Below are 16303 nucleotides of genomic sequence, written 5' to 3'. Positions count from 1 at the left end.
ATTGCTGGTGGGAGCGCAAACTTGTACAATCACTTTGGAAATCAGTATGGCGGTTTCTCAGAAAATTGGGTATGAATCTACCTCAAGACCCAGCAATACCACTTTTTGACATATATGCAAAGAATGCTCAATCATACCACAAGGATATTTTGCTCAATTATGCTCATAACAATATTATTCGTAATAGCCAGAACCTAAAAACAAAAACAAACAAAAAAAAACAAACAAAAAAAACCCCTAGATGCCTCTCAACCAAAGAACGGATAAAGAAATGTGGTGCTTTCGGCCTCGGTAGCCATCTTTCAGTAACTCGCCAACATGACAAACACAAAGGGAAAGAGGAGGGACACTCGCTATATGTTCTCTAGGCCCTTTAGGAAACAAGGAGTTGTTCCTTTGGACACGTACATACGAATTTACAAGAAGGGCAATATTGTAGATATCAAGGGAATGGGCACTGTTCAAAAAGGAATGCCCCATAAATGTTACCATGGCAAAACTGGAAGAGTCTACAATGTCACCCAGCATGCTGTGGGCACCATTGTAAACAAGCAAGTTAAGGGCAAGATTCTTGCCAAGAGAATTAATGTGCGGATTGAACACATCAAGCACTCGAAGAGCAGAGACAGCTTCCTGAAGCGGGTGAAGGAGAACGACCAGAAGAAAAAGGAAGCCAAAGAGAAGGGCACCTGGGTTCAGCTGAAGCGCCAGCCTGCTCCACCCAGAGAAGCACACTTTGTGAGGACTAACGGGAAGGAGCCTGAGCTGCTGGAGCCCATTCCATACGAATTCATGGCCTGATGTACAAAAAGAAATAAAAGATCTGGACTGTAAAGGGTTTTTCTTAAGTTGAAGTGTGGTCTCTTCTCCCTGAAAGAAAATGCTGGTTCACTGTGTCTTTCCTATTCAGATTTTACTAGTTTTTTTTCTGCTAATTGATACATCTTAAGTGTGTTGGAAATACATTCTTGATTAGAAAAATGGCAAAAAAAAAAAAAGAAATGTGGTGCATTTGCACAATGGAGTATTACTCAGCAGTAAAAAAAACAATGACATCATGACATTGAACTTGTAGGCAAATAGATGGAACTAGAAAGAAATCATCCTGAGTGAGGTAACCCAGATCCAGAAAGACAAACATGGTAAGTTCTCATTCATATATGGATATTAGATGTAAAGCAAAGGATAACCAGGCTATAATCCACAACCCTAGAGAAACTAGGTAACAAGGATCCTAAGAGGCATGGATCACCCTGGGAGAGGAAAATAGATGAGATCTCCTGGGAAAACTGGGATGAGGTACAGGAAAGGGGAGAGGAGAAAGGATGGAATAGTTGAGTTGGGGAAGGAACAGAGAAGGAGAGCAACAGAAGAGATATCTTGATAGAGCGGGCCATTAGGAAGAAATCTGGTGCCAGGGAAACTCCCAGGAATCCACAAGTATGACCTCAGCTAAGACTCCTAGCAATAGAAAGGGTGCCTAATTTGGCCTTCTCCTGTAAGCAGACTGTTGACTACCCTAATTGTCATCATAGAACCTTTATCCAGTAACTAATGGAAGCATACGCAGAGATTCACAGCCAAGCCCTAGGCCAAGTTCCAGGAGCCCAGTTGAAGAGAGGGAGGAGAGATTATATGAGCAAAGAGGTCAAAATCATGATACGGAAAGCAAGAGACAGCTGACCTGAGCACGTGGGAGTCATGGACTCTAGACCAACAGCTAGGGAACCTATATGGGATTGACCTAGGTCTTCTGCAGGTGGGTGACAGTTGCGCAGAGTGGTCTGTTTGTATGGTCCCTGGTAGAGGGACAAGGATCTGCTCCTGATGCATGAGCTGGCTTTTTGGAACCTGTTTCCTATGGTGGATGCCTTGATCAGCCTTGATGCATGGGAGAGGAGCTTGGTCCTGCCTCAATATGATATGCCATGCTTTGTTGACTCCCGCCTTACCCTTTCTAAGGAGTGGATGGGGGTTGAGGATAGAAAGGAGGTAGGAACAGTAAGAGGAAGGAAGGGAAACTGTGGTTGATATGTTAAATAAATTTTAAAAATTTTAATAGAAAAAATCTAAATTTACTAAAATAAAATTATTCTTGAGGCCATACTAACTTTATTTATTTATTTTGGTTTTTATCGAGACAGGGTTGCTCTGTAGACCAACTTGGTCTCAAACTCAGAGATCCTTCTGCCTCTGACTCCTGGGATTAAAGGCATGCGCCATCACACCCAGCAAAACCATACTTACAGTTCACGTCTGTTAGCATCACTTTCTAGACAGCCCCCACCCCATGGAACTATGGTACTGTACACTTCACTTAGCTTTAATTCACACTAGTTTATGTCCATGCTTCCCTTCCATCTTATTTATGGTCTCTAAAATGGTTTCTTCATCTAAATAGACTGAATTAGCAGACAGCTAAGAATAATAGAAGTCGGCCGGGTGTTAGTGGATCACACCTTTAATCCCAGCACTTGGGAGGCAGATGCAGGAGGACCTCTGTGAGCTCAAGGCCAGCCTGGTCTACAAGAGCTATTCCAGGACAGGTACGAAAACTACAGAGAAAAATCAGAGCGAGAGAGGGAGGGAAGGAGGGAGGGAGGGGGAGAGAGAGAGAGAGAGAGAGAGAGAGAGAGAGAGAGAGGGAGGGAGGGAGGGAGGGAAGGAAGGAAGGAAGGAAGGAAGGAAGGAAGGAAGGAAGGAAGGAAGGAAGGAAGGAAGGAAGGAAGGAAGAAAAAGAAAGCCTTTGTGGTTTTCTTGGTTTATTTTTACATTTTAGATTTATTTATTTTAGGTATATGAATGTTTTGCCAGTCTGTATTTATGTACATCACATACATGCCTGGTGCCCATCGAGGTTAGATGAAAGGTGTTAGATCCCCTGAAACTGGAATTACAGATGATTGTGATGCACCATATATGTAGGGGGTCAGAACTGAAACTAGGTTGTTAGAGGAACAAGTGCTCTGAATTACTCAACCATCTCTCCAGTACCAGAAACACTTTTGTATCCACACTCAAGATTCTTTGATCTCACATAAGAAACAGATACTGATGCAGTTAAATAAAAATTAAAGATAAGGGGCTGGAGAGATGGCTCAGAGGTTAAGAGCATTGCCTGTTCTTCCAAAGGTCCTGAGTTCAATTCCCAGCAACCACATGGTGGCTCACAACCATCTGTAATGGGGTCTGGTGCCCTCTTCTGGCCTGTGGCATACACACAGACAGAATACTGTATACATAATAAATAAATAAATATTTAAAAAAAATTAAAGATAAGTAACCACACCCAAAAGCAACAAAAATACTCCTAAAAAAAAAGCAGAAGCACATTCATGCATTTTTTCATTCAAAGATAAATGTAAACAAACACAAATTAACAAATGTATCTGGCAACTACTGAAAAAAGAAGAAACTTCAGTATGACATGGCTGAAATCTGTGCTCTGATTTGTCATTCCTTACAGTGAGTGATATGACCACCACACTATCTGGAAAAAAAAATGCAAGCTGTAAAACAGCTATGACAAATATTCAAAAGTTTGGACAAGAGGGCAGACATACACAAATTTAGATACTCACTTGCTCCAACTTAAAGATATGCTGATTAAAGTAGTGTTGTAAACGTTCATTAGCAAAATTAATACAGAACTGCTCAAAACTATTATTTTCATAGTCTTCAAACCCAAAAATATCAAGAACACCAATAGACAAAGTCTGTAAAACAAAAGAAAACATTTAAAAACAAGTCTCCAACTTACTCATATTACAAGTAATAAAATACTCCTTTCTATAACAGTTCTGGTGCTGTCTAGTATTTAAGTAAAATATACAGCAATCTGTTAATCGTTTATGTAAATTATCACATAAAACCATTATAACAGGAAAATGTACTTCATTCTAATTTAGAAACATATGTGGGGGCTAAAGAGATGGCTCAGCAATTAAGAGCACATACTATCTTTTGCAAAGGACCCACATTCAGTTCCCTAAACCCACATCAGGTGACTGACAACAATCAGTGACTCCAGCTTCAGGGAATTTGATACGGCTGGTCTTTGTGGACACTGGACATATATGCATATCATACACACCCACATACACGCACACAGGCAGGCATGCAGTAAGAAATATCTGTAATGTAATGATAACCATATAATCTGTTATAAATATTTTTAAAAACATGGATATTTATTAATCATTGGACATGATATTGAATGGATTTTTTTAAGAAAACAGATTTATAACAAATGGTAAAACATGTAAAATGACAATCAACAAGAGCAAACTATACTTTCCTGTTACAGTGGTTATAATACGATAATTGATATTAGTGTTTAACAGTTTTTCTCAACTTTAAAAATAACATTTAATTGACAAGAACTAATTGAGATGTGATTAGGGTGAGCAGTGTGAGTATACATTGACAATTTCCTGAAAACTCACACCATAGGGTCTTAAGGCTAATAGGCAAATTAACTAAAGTAAGCTCTTTTCATTGTAAGTATTTCTTTTAATAATACAAATTTAAACATATAATGTCTGCACTACGGTATCAAAATATACAAAGTACAGGGTGAGTGAACTATTATCTTGAGAAAACCAAGAAATCTTAAGTCCTATGAGGGAACAGAAACAACAGGTAAAAACAAAAAAGGTTAGCTAAGTGAAAGATCAGCATAATAAAATTACTTCTGGTTATGACAAAACATGATGCAATTCTTCTTACTTTGATCTAAACCACAAATAAACAATTTTGTTATCAGTACTGGGCATACAACATAGCTCAGTAGGTAAAGGTACTTGATGTCAAACCGGACCTGAATTCTAGCTGAGTAATAGTAAATCCACTTAGTAGAATGGGAGAACTGACTCCCAGAAGCTGTCCTCTGACCTCCAGATAGAAGTTCTCCAGAGGCAGAGGCAGGAGGAATGTGAGGCCAAGGACACCATGGGATTCATAGGGAGACTTTGTAAAATGATAGATAGATAGATAGATAGATAGATAGATAGATAGATAGATAGATAGATAGATAGATAGATAGATAGATAGATAGATAGATAGATAGATAGCATGAATGAATGTTTGAAAAATGATTAAGGACCACCCTAGGCTGCCTCCCCGCCAAAAAAGAACAAACCACTAAATCAACTCATGACGCTTCTGCAACAACACTCAAATCCTAGCTATTTAGTAGAGGACATAAATGTTTAGTGTTCTCTTTCTTAAATTTTGACTTCTAGAAATTACCTTTGTAATATCTTACTATGATTCATTCAGATTCAACTCTAATATCTGTTACCAAGTTTGATTACTAATATTCATTGACAACTTGACAGAATCTAGGAGAAAGGTCTCTTTCTGGCCATGTCTGTGAGGACATTTCCAGAGAGTTTAACTGAGGTGGGGAGATCCACCTTTAATGTCGGTGGGCAGCTCTATTGCACTGGCTGGGTTACAGGGACATGGGGGAGGTATCCCAGGCTGAGAGAGCTGAACGCCAGAATCCATCTCTTTCTGCTTCCATTCTGCAGATAAGATGTGATCAACCACCTCAAGCCCTTGCTAGAATTACTTACCCAAGGTGTAGGGCTGTACCCTCATAATGTAATTAAAATATAGTGTCTTTAAGTTACTCTTGACGGGTATTTTGTTATAACAGCAACAAAAATAAAACCTAATGAACCATTCTATCTTTCTCACTTCCCTATCCCCAACTCTAAAAATGGATCTTGACCTCTAAATCCTAATCTTCCGACTTTAGCCTCTTGAGTGCTAGGTTTAGAGGCATGCACCACAACCCCAAACTCAATCTCATGGGATATAACACTCTTGATTAACTGATAAAATGCCTCCACTGGTGCTGAGACGCAGTAAGCAAACTAATATGGTGTACAAAAAGATGTTTTGAAAACTGTTATCATGCCAGGCAGTAGTGGCACACGCCTTGAATCACAACACTTGGGAGGCAGAGGCAGGCAGATCTCTGTGAGTTCGAGGCCAGCCTGGTCTACAAGAGCTAGTTCCAGGACTGGCTCCAAAGCAACAGAGAGAAACCCTGTCTTGAAAAACAAAAACAAGGGGCTGGAGAGATGGCTCAGAGGTTAAGAGCATTGCCTGCTCTTCCAAAGGTCCTGAGTTCAATTCCCAGCAACCACATGGTGGCTTACAACCATCTGTAATGGGGTCTGGTGCCCTCTTCTGGCCTGCAGGCATACACACAGACAGAATATTGTATACATAGTAAATAAATAAATAAAGTTTAAAAAAAAAAAAAGAAAAAAAAACTGTATCAAGAGGGTATTATTCAATTTTGGTCACTAAAAATCTAGTCACTTGGAAGAAAATGAAATAATATTCTTCACAAATAAGTTAATTTAATAATAAGATTGAGATTTTAATTTTATAAGTTATGGAATTAGGTGAAAAATAAAATATAATGTAAGAATAGTTTTATGGGACAGGTGAGACTGTTCTTCCAGAGGAACTAGGTTCAATTCCCAACACCCACAAGCAGCTCACAACTGTCTGTAATTCCACTTTCAGGGGATCTGACACCCTCATACAGACATACATGTAAACAAAACACTAATGCACATAAAATAAAAATTATTTTTTTTAAAAAAATTAATTTTATATTGAGTTAGTAGGATTAAACAAAAAAGATTGAAACTTTTTCACAGTAAGTAAATTGGTGCGTAATGTTTATTAAAAATTAAAATGGATCTAAAATTATTAAAGTTTTATATATACATATAATCTGTCACATTAAAATAATGTCCAGAGGTGAGCATGGCAGCATACAACTATAATTACAACATTCAAGAGAAAGCAGAAAAATGGTCAGCTTATGCCTAAACTTCATAACCTAAAAAAACAAACAAGAAAAGACAGGGCATGATGGCACATGCCTTTATTCCTAGGACTCAGGAGGCAAAAGCAAGTAGATCTGTTGGTTTGAGGGTGGCCTCACCTACATAGTAAGTTCCAGAATATCCAAGGTTATATAGAGAGAACATGTCAAAAAAAAAAAAAAAAAAAAACCCAAGCAAACAAAAAGATATAATTTGAAAACAAAATCAAATTCTAAAAGTAGAATACTAAATATTTTATAAACCCAAACTAGAACAAGCCTTTCTACATAAGCAAATACGTAAATGAGAGATTATAAAAGAATGACAAAACTAAATGCATAAAAACTTATAGCATGAACCAGACGGTGGTGGCGCACGCCTTTAATCCCAGCACTCGGGAGGCAGAGGCAGGTGGATCTCTGTGAGTTCTAGGCCAGCCTGGTCTACAAAAGCTAGTTCCAGGACAGGCTCCAAAATGACACAGAGAAAGCTGTATCAAAAAAGAAAAAAAAAAAGGAAACAAAAAAGAAAAGCATGACAAGATGTTTGGCTTTCATTCCTAAAAAGAATGGCGAAAACTGGAAAGGAAGATAATTTCTCTTATATTAGAAAATATAAATACCGATAATAAACAATATGGATAAAAGTTCAGAGAAAAAAAACTACAGCTCATTGGTAGAAGCATACAGTCCTTGCCAGGTGGTGCTGGCACAAGCCTCTAATCCCAACACTTGGTAGATAGAGACAGAAAGAACTCTGAGAGTTCCAGGCCAGCCTGGTCTACAAGAGCTAGTTCCAGGACAGGCTCCAAAGTGACAGAGAAGCCATCTCGAAAAACAAAAAACAAAACAAACAAACAAGAAAAAAAAACGAAAAATAAGTATACAGTCCTTTCGGGAGCAACAGATAGCATCCTTAAACCCAGGAAGAACAAGCTAAATTTATCCAACAGAGAAGTACACAAAAGTCAATAAAAGAATATCTATCTATACTGCAACATGGTAGAGTTTACCTCTAACCCCAAGAACCTATCAGTCAGGCATAGAAGGATCTCAAGTTCAAAGCAACCTGGCTATACAATAGCACTCTGTCAAAAAAAAAAAAAAAGTATTTATTTTAGTACTGTTTAGGATGAAGCTAAAATATTTACTTGTAGTGAGACCATCTAAGACTCAAATCACACTAAATATTACAATTTGGGGGGTTTTGGAACTCATTCTGTCACGTGAGTGGGCTAGCCTCGAACACACAGAGATCCACTTGCTTTGCCTCCCAAGGATTGGGTTTAAGGTATATGCAACCATGCTCAGCTAGTATTACACAATTATTAAAAATATATAATGATATATTTTATAAAATCTTAGATGAAAATGTATTTTATAGGAATCTATTTTAAGACATTTTTATATAAAAAACAAAACTGGAACAATACAAAGTTTGATTCTATTTATATTTTTAGATCAACTTTGTATATAAAGGTACTTAGCATGTAAATAAATAGGGCAATGATGTAGAAAGACACACAGAACAGTTAACCTGAATATGGAAATAAGTAACAGAAGTAAAGCTGATTTGACTCTATGTAATTTTATTCCTTAAAATTTCAAATACTCATCAGTTTATTGAAAAGTTTTCTGGTAAAATATAATACAATAGGTCTTTACCTTGGTATCATGTTCCAAATCTTTACTATTTAGAAGTGCATGATTAATACGAAACACGATCCAGTCAAACAGAGCACTATATAAAGATTTAGCCATGGAGTTTCTCACTGTCACAGCCTAAAAAACACAAAGAGAATTATGAGTGTAAAGCGAATTAAGATTGCAAAGTGGAATGATTATAATTTCACTAAGATACAATAACAAAGAATATTTTTGCTTTCATTTCAGAAGGAATACCTATTCTGAATTAGAAAACTAGATTGTCAATTTAAATATCCTATAATTGAAGTTTTCTGTATGTACTCTAATTTAGTCCAACGCAGGAATCTAGAAAAAAATTTCCATGAAACAAAAACTATGTATGAATCACTCAATTCAAAGCATTTTTTTTACTGTTTATGGGGGCATATTTTCTCCCAAACAAAGGTGGTAAAATGGGAAGTCTGAAAACAAATAACTATAACTGTTATAATTGGAGAAAATAGTCTAGGTTAAAAAACCTGACAGCAAAAGAGGACATTATAATTTGTAGAATCCTTCTTTCACTCTTAAAATATAGACATTATACTAGCTATCTTCAGTTTGTCATTCACAGTACTATATAACAGTTTCATTCAAGGAAACAGAAACAAGCCAGGCAGCGGTGGTGCACGCTTTTAATCCCAGCACTCGGCAGGCTGATCTCTGTGAGTTTGAGGCCAGGCTGATCTATGAAGCGAGTTCCAGGACAGGCTCCAAAACTACTGAGAAACCCTGTCTCGAAAAAAACAAAAAAACAAAAAACAAAAAATAGTAGTAATCTCTTAATTAGGCAATTATGAAATTTATATTTTATTTCACTTCACTATTTTCTTGATAGAATCAAAAAATCTGAAATAAAATAAAACAAAATGAAAAATTAATTTTGAAAGATTCCAGGTATCAAAATTGGGAACATATGAAAAAAAAGGTGGGAGAGGATATAGATTAAAGAAAATTCACATTTAGAAAACAGTAAATTCCAGCACTCAAGAAACTGAAGCAGGCATACTGTCACGAGTTCGAACCAGCATGAATCATAAAGTCAAACTCTCTCCAAAAGAGAGGGAGAGAAAAAGAAACACTTTACAAAAACTTTTAAAAAATGATTGAGTCCTATCACATAAAAGAATATAAATGCTAATGTTTTACTGTTTATATTAACATCTCTGTTTTCAAGTGGTGAGGAAATAAGAGAAGACTACCAGTCAATTTCTGTTTCTGAACTCATTCTAGCTATATGGACCACACAAGACACTTGAATTACTAGGCTACAGCTTAGATATCTGTAAAGTGGAGATATAACACATAACACAAGAGATGAACTTATTTATGAATTTCAATAATTAAAAAAATGTTCCAAGTCAGGCATGGTGCAAAGGCTTGTACTCTACACATTTATTATTAAGAGATCATGAGATTCCGGGTTGGTATACCATTGCTGCTTTTTAAATATTTATTTATCTGGGAACATATCACTGCCTGGCAGTTAAGTACTTGCACCTTTTGAGCTATCTTGCATTCCTTAGCTGATTTTTTAACTGTTCTAAAGAAAGATACTAAGTGGATTTGGTTTAATTAGAAAACCCTCATTAAAAGGAATTGGAGACCTTTTATCTAATACTCTCTTAATGGTACTTAAGAAATAAACTGCAAATGAAAAGAAATAGCATGCTCCAAGATAACAGAGGCAACATCACTGGCAGAATGTAAATTAATAGAAATGTAAATAAATAATTTAAGTTGGTAGAGCTAGTTAGTAAAAAACCCAAGCTACGGGTCAACCATTTATAATTAATATGAAGTCTCTCTGTCAGTTATTTGGGAACTGGCATCAGGAAAAAAAAGTCTGATCACTAATGAAGGTACAACAGCTGCTAAGACACATTATAAAAACTGTACGATAAAAACTGCTGAATTAAACCAACCTATATATTTTTAGACATTTTTTAAATGTCTTCACTTCAAAATGGAAGTCAAAAAGATAGGTTACTTTGGGGGAGAAGTGATGGGGAACCTCCTCCAGCCAAAGACCTTTAAGAGTCTGGACCAGGTTGGGGCATGAGTTTTTGGGTACCCCGAGAAAACCACAGGCCAGCCCAGCTCTCATTCTCTTATTCCGGTACTCCAAACCTTGAGGTTGGACTTCCCATTCCTGTTCTTTCACTTTACAATAAAGAATAATCTTGAAATAATCTTTTGGAGTTATTTTGGGATTAGTTGACTCCTGTCTCTCCTAACTCTCTTTACGCATTCAGATTCAGAGAGGTCATGCTTTTATTCCTATAGGACATGAGAAGCTATGGAATTGTTCTGGGTTAATATGGACCAAGTTTTATCAGGGAAGACCTGGTGAAAATTCTGACTTCAAACATAAAAAAATAAAGCTACAAGACACATAACATATATATTTTACTTGTTAAAAAAAAAACTTTAACTGACTTGGGCACACCACATATTCCATACTTGTATGCTACTTTTAAAAGTTTATGTATTTGGGGCTGGAGAGATGGCTCAGTGGTTATGAGCATTGCCTGCTCTTCCAAAGGTCCTGAGCTCAACTCCCAGCAACCTCATGGTGGCTCACAACTATCTGTAATGAGATCTGGTGCTTGATTCTGGCCTGCAGGTATGCATGCAGGAAAAACACTATATACTTAATAAATAAATAAATCTTAAAAGTTTATGTGCATTCAGAACAAGGACACAAAAGCATTCTTTGTCCTTTTTATTTAGACAAAAAATGTTGTGGAATAATCCTTCTATACACTGTGTACCGACATGGCAGCTCAAAAGTGTCTCTAACTATTGCCTCCATGGTATCTATATACATTTGGTACAAAAATATACACACACACAAAACACCCATACAAATTAATAAGGTGTTTTATTTTGTTGTTTTTTTTAAGATCCTTGAAGAAAAATGAAAGCCTACTATTTAAAACCACTCTGAGTTTCTGGTACAAGAAGGTAACCTGCACATTACCAAAGCAGCAATGTAAACACCAAGTCAGCTACAAACCCGTTGATCTACAATGTTATCATGCCTGCAAGATATGATACGGAAATGGTGGCACAAAGCTTGTGGAAGAAACCAACCAATGTCTAATTTGACTTAACGCCTACTCCACAAGATAGAACCTATCCCTGACCCTACTTGGGCGACCAAAAACCAGAGAGCAGAGTGTCCAGGAATCTAGGGTAAAATCAAATACACTGATCTAAAATAAACAAACAAGGTGGGCAGTTAGGACTCACGCCTTTAATCCCAGCACTCAGGAGACAGAGACAGGCAGATCTCAATGAATTCAAGGCAAGCCTGGTTTACAAAACAAGTTCCAGAACACAAAGAAACTGTTTCAAAAACCAAATCAACAAAAACCAAACTGAGAAAGTGACTCCTAATGATATTCTGTTTTACTTATAGATCAGTACCTTGTTCAGCCATCATCAGAGCTTCCTCCAGCAGCAAACATAAACAAATAAAGAAACTCACAGCCAACATTAAGCAGAATGAGAGGCCTTGGAACACCCAGCCCTAAATGGGATATCTCCATCAAATACTCCTCTCAGAGCTCAGGAAACCACTTAGAAGAGGAGGTATAGTGCAAGAGTCAGAGGAGATGGAAGACACCAAAACAACAATGCCCTCTAAATAAACGTTAGTAAAACGCATATGAACTCACAGAGACTGAAACAGCACTTGTAGGGCTTGCACAGGTCTACACCAGGTCCTCTATGGCTTTCAGCTTGGTGTTTTTATGGAATTCTTGAGTATGCAAACAAATGGGTCTTTGACTTCTATGCTTCTCTTGGGTTCTTTTCCTTCTGCTAGCTTGTTGTGTCCAACTTCGACATGATAATTTTGTTTTATCTTATTATATTTTGTTATATTTTAATTGGGAAGGGGAGTTCAATACAGGGTTTCTCTATGTAACCAGCCCTAGCTATCCTGGAACTGGTTCTGTAGACCAGGCTGGCCTCAAACTCAGAGATCCACCTGCCTCTATGTCCCGAGTGCTAGGATTAAAGGCGTGTGCCTGGCTATATTTTCATATTTAGATAGATAGATAGATAGATAGATAGATAGATAGATAGATAGATAGATAGATAGATAGATAAAAAAAACACATTGAATTTTAAGTTTCCAAACCTACAGAAAAGTTTTTTTCACAAAAGTACGCTAATACCTTTATGCCTAATGTCATTTTCATTACATAAAAAAGGGAAAAGAAAAAGAAAAAAACTACAAACTCTATATTTTAGAGTATTCAAAGTACTGATGCCCCAGAAAACCATACCTCTGCCAGCTTATATGGTAAAATAAGTTTTTCTCCCACTGTCACCGTCTTCCTTGTAACTAATGCTTCAAAGAGCATCTCTTCTTTAACCTATAAAGTAGAAAGGTAAATTCAATATGCAAGATTTATGACAGAGACTCAATTATTACACTGAAAAGCTAACTAGAGAAAAAATGTAATGCTAGGAATATACAGTGAATATAAAGAAATGCAAAGAAACATACACAATCTTAATAATGGCTAAAATGGAATTTAAGCATACAACAAACGATAATTCTTCCACCTAAAATAGAAGAAAAAAGCAACAAATGGTTTCTTCTCAAAGTATGCTTCCAAGTGAAACGTTTAACTCTAGAGAGCTTGCCTAGCATAAAAAAGGTCATGGGTTCTCACCACGTCTCTCTCTCTCTCTCTCTCTCTCTCTCTCTCTCTCTCTCTCTCTCTCTCTCTCTCTCTCTCTCTCTCTTACACACACACACACACACACGTCTAGAAACAGAGACATGAATCTAAATCTGGCACACTCATTCTCCAGATTTTACAATCTAAAGATAAGGCTATGGACAAAGGATGAAAGCACTCCTAGAATCTAAGACTCCTAAAGAGTACTTTTGCTCTACATTTATTTTTATACATGCATATTAAACTTTCAGATAAAGGTACTACTTTGCATTTACTCCCATCCCAGAAGTAAACAATATTACATTTATTTGTAACACGGTCTCACTCTGTAGCCCAGGCTGGCTTCAAACTCACGGTGAACCTTCTCCTCAACCTTGTGAGTACTGAGGTTCCAGGCATACACCATCAACAGCTGACTGAATTATTTTCTTTTCAAAAGAAAAATGGAGACTAATAAATGGTTAAAAACACTTGCTCTTACAGAAGACCTTGTTTCAGTTCTGAACACCCATGTGTAATTCCAGTTCCAGAGAAAGTTACATCCTCTTGTAACCTTTGTGGGCACCAGGTACACACATGACGTACATACATACATGTAAGTAAAACACTAATACACATAAAAGGATTTTCAATACAAATAAAACTGTTATATGCATCTGTATGTGCGCTCTGTGTATGTGTGTGCATGTATATAGGCACTGTGAAAAGCAGAACTCAATGTCAGGTATTTGTTTATTTTCGTGATCTTCTTTTTTTTTTTTTTTTTTTTTTTTTTTTGTTTTTCGAGACAGGGTTTCCCTGTAGTTTCTAGAGCCTATCCTGGAGCTAGCTCTTGTAGACCAGGCTGGCCTTGAACTCAGAGATCCTCCAGCCTCTGCCTCCCGAGTGCTGGGATTAAAGGCGTGCACCACCACCGCCCGGCTCTTCTTTTGTTTTCTAAAACAAGATCTGTGTAGCCCTGGTTGTCCTAGAACTGACTGTGTAGACCAAGCTGACCTAGAACTTAGACATCAATCTGCCTCTTCTGAGTGCTGAGATTTAAGGAATGGCCGCCATGCCTGATTTCATCTTACTTTTTCAAACTGGGTCTGTCAACGGAACCAGACCTCACCGACTGGCTATACTGACTGACCAGTAAGCTAGGGTATTGCCTTTCCTGACATCCTTCTCTCACTCTCCCCTCCCAGTACTTGAATTACAGGTGCACAAGACCAGTTTTTATTTGAGTGTGTGGGTCCAAACTCAGATAAAACAGACATTTTACCAGCTGAGACATTCCAAATCCCTGAATTTCTCTTTTAATTTCCCTGAACCTCTCTTAACTAACCTCTGACAAATGAATACTAGTTAAGACTAGAATCCCTGTTATTTATGTCTGAGTTTAAAATAGGACCCCAGGCACAATGTCCTAATTTATCATAATATTAAATGTTTGATTAAAATATCTGAAATGCCTGATTGAAATCAAGTCTATGACCTTTAAAATTATAAATCTTCAGAGCCGGGCGGTGGTAGCGTAGGCCTTTAATCCCAGCACTTGGGAGGCAGAGGCAGGCAGATCTCTGGAGGCCAGCCGATCTACAAGAGCTAGTTCCAGGACAGGCTCCAGAGCTACAGAGAAACCCTGTCTCGAAAAACCAAAACAAACAAACAAACAAAAATAAAACAAAAACAAAAAACCCACAAATCCTGTTTCAGGAAAGAAAGAAGGAAGGGGAGGGAGGAAGGGGTAAGGGGAAAAAGAGGGACGGGGAGGGAGAGAAGGAAGGAGAAACCTCAAGTTAGAAAGAGAAACATTAACATAACCCTTAAACAACCTAGAGTGGAAATATTCATCCTAGTCAACAAACTGAAGGAATACATGTGTTGAGGGGAAGTGAAGGCAAGGGAGAAAACATTACACCTAATGATCTTGGCACACTCACAAGTAAAGTAAGGCAGGGATCCAGGAGGAATTTCAACTTCTGAAAACACTATCTTAAAATAGTATCGAATGAAATCATTTTAACTAAATATACCCACTTACAAGTAATAAAGAACATATAAATTAAAAATAAGAAGTTACCAATTATCTAAAATAAGGACTGAGAATAAATGACTCACTTCTAATAATTCTGAGACAATAGGCAGCACTTCAGGATTACAGATGTCAATAGAGTCATCCCGATAGGTCTTCTTTTTATAGGCGATATTACCCAAATGTAGTATTGCTGAGAGCAGAGAGAAAATCCTATGAAAATAAAAGCACAGATTAAAGTTTGCTAGATACATTATCAAAGCTCATTTTACTCCAAATCCAAAACAAATTCACCAGTATAAATTATGAAGTATTTTCATCTTCACAAAAGAATGGTAACTTTAACTAAACTTTAATGATTAACTATGTCAGTTAATAAATTATTAACATGTAACATTCACATACAACATATGGCATAAAACAAAACTAATTTATCTCCACTTGTACACTATATACCATCAACTCCAGTTGATTTCCGGAGTTGTACTGTCTTCATTTCCTACCTCTTACTTGGATCTTGAAGAACTTTTTTTTAATCAAAATACTGTTTATTTCTCTTCTTTTAAATAAATCACCCTAAATTCAACATGTTCTCTTTCTCTTTACAAAAAAGTTTAATAAAATACTAACTCAAACTCCTTGTCGGCACTTTGCTATTTGTATTCACTATCATTTAACATCTGCTTCAACTAAGAACTACTTCCAATTAGCTGAGAAAAAAACATGCCCTAACTTATCTGCTATTTCAGACATTTAACACAGCTGAACATTCTACTACTTCAGTGGTTATTAAGTGGTTGTTGTAGAATCATGGGAATCTGAGTTTAAACACAGCACCCACATAACAAGCCAGGCTTCTTACAAATGCCCATAACTCCGGGTCCCAAGGATCCCAATGCCCTCTTCTAGTCTCCCTGCACACCCACCCACGCAAACATGTGCATTTGTACTCACAAAGAAGCATACACATAAATGAATGTGTACACACACCTTTTTAAAGCCCTCAAGAGGGGCTGGAAAGATGGCTAGTTCACCAGTTAAGACCGC

The 16303-nt window shown here is 37.1% G+C and overlaps 2 protein-coding genes across 6 annotated transcripts in view; one reads left to right on the top strand and one right to left on the bottom strand.

The window, feature by feature from the left end:
* Myo9a (myosin IXA) overlaps nucleotides 1-16303 on the bottom strand; it is a 188958-nt gene that overhangs the window by 111044 nt on the left and 61611 nt on the right. For all 5 annotated transcript variants that reach the window (XM_038322373.1, XM_038322376.1, XM_038322375.1 and 2 more), the window contains exons 8-11: nucleotides 15343-15469; nucleotides 12838-12927; nucleotides 8519-8635; nucleotides 3582-3716 (exon numbers count right to left, since the gene is read on the bottom strand). In XM_038322373.1, coding sequence (XP_038178301.1) covers nucleotides 3582-3716; nucleotides 8519-8635; nucleotides 12838-12927; nucleotides 15343-15469 — 469 coding nt within the window. The remainder of the gene's footprint in view (nucleotides 1-3581; nucleotides 3717-8518; nucleotides 8636-12837; nucleotides 12928-15342; nucleotides 15470-16303) is intronic.
* On the top strand, nucleotides 319-848 carry LOC119809523 (60S ribosomal protein L21-like). Its single transcript, XM_038322379.1, has one exon. It carries the CDS (start codon nucleotides 319-321, stop codon nucleotides 799-801), a length of 483 nt encoding a protein of 160 aa, XP_038178307.1. The 3' UTR covers nucleotides 802-848.

Source organism: Arvicola amphibius, chromosome 3 (assembly GCF_903992535.2).
Source record: "Arvicola amphibius chromosome 3, mArvAmp1.2, whole genome shotgun sequence".
NCBI classification, from domain to species: Eukaryota; Metazoa; Chordata; class Mammalia; order Rodentia; family Cricetidae; genus Arvicola; species Arvicola amphibius.
The sequence above is the reverse complement of the archived record's forward strand: the minus strand, read 5'-3'. Positions and strand labels throughout refer to the sequence as shown.

What these genes read in the sequence shown, in the direction of transcription:
- LOC119809523 (XM_038322379.1), top strand. Translation starts at nt 319, where the DNA reads ATGACAAACACAAAGGGAAAGAGGAGGGACACTCGCTATATGTTCTCT.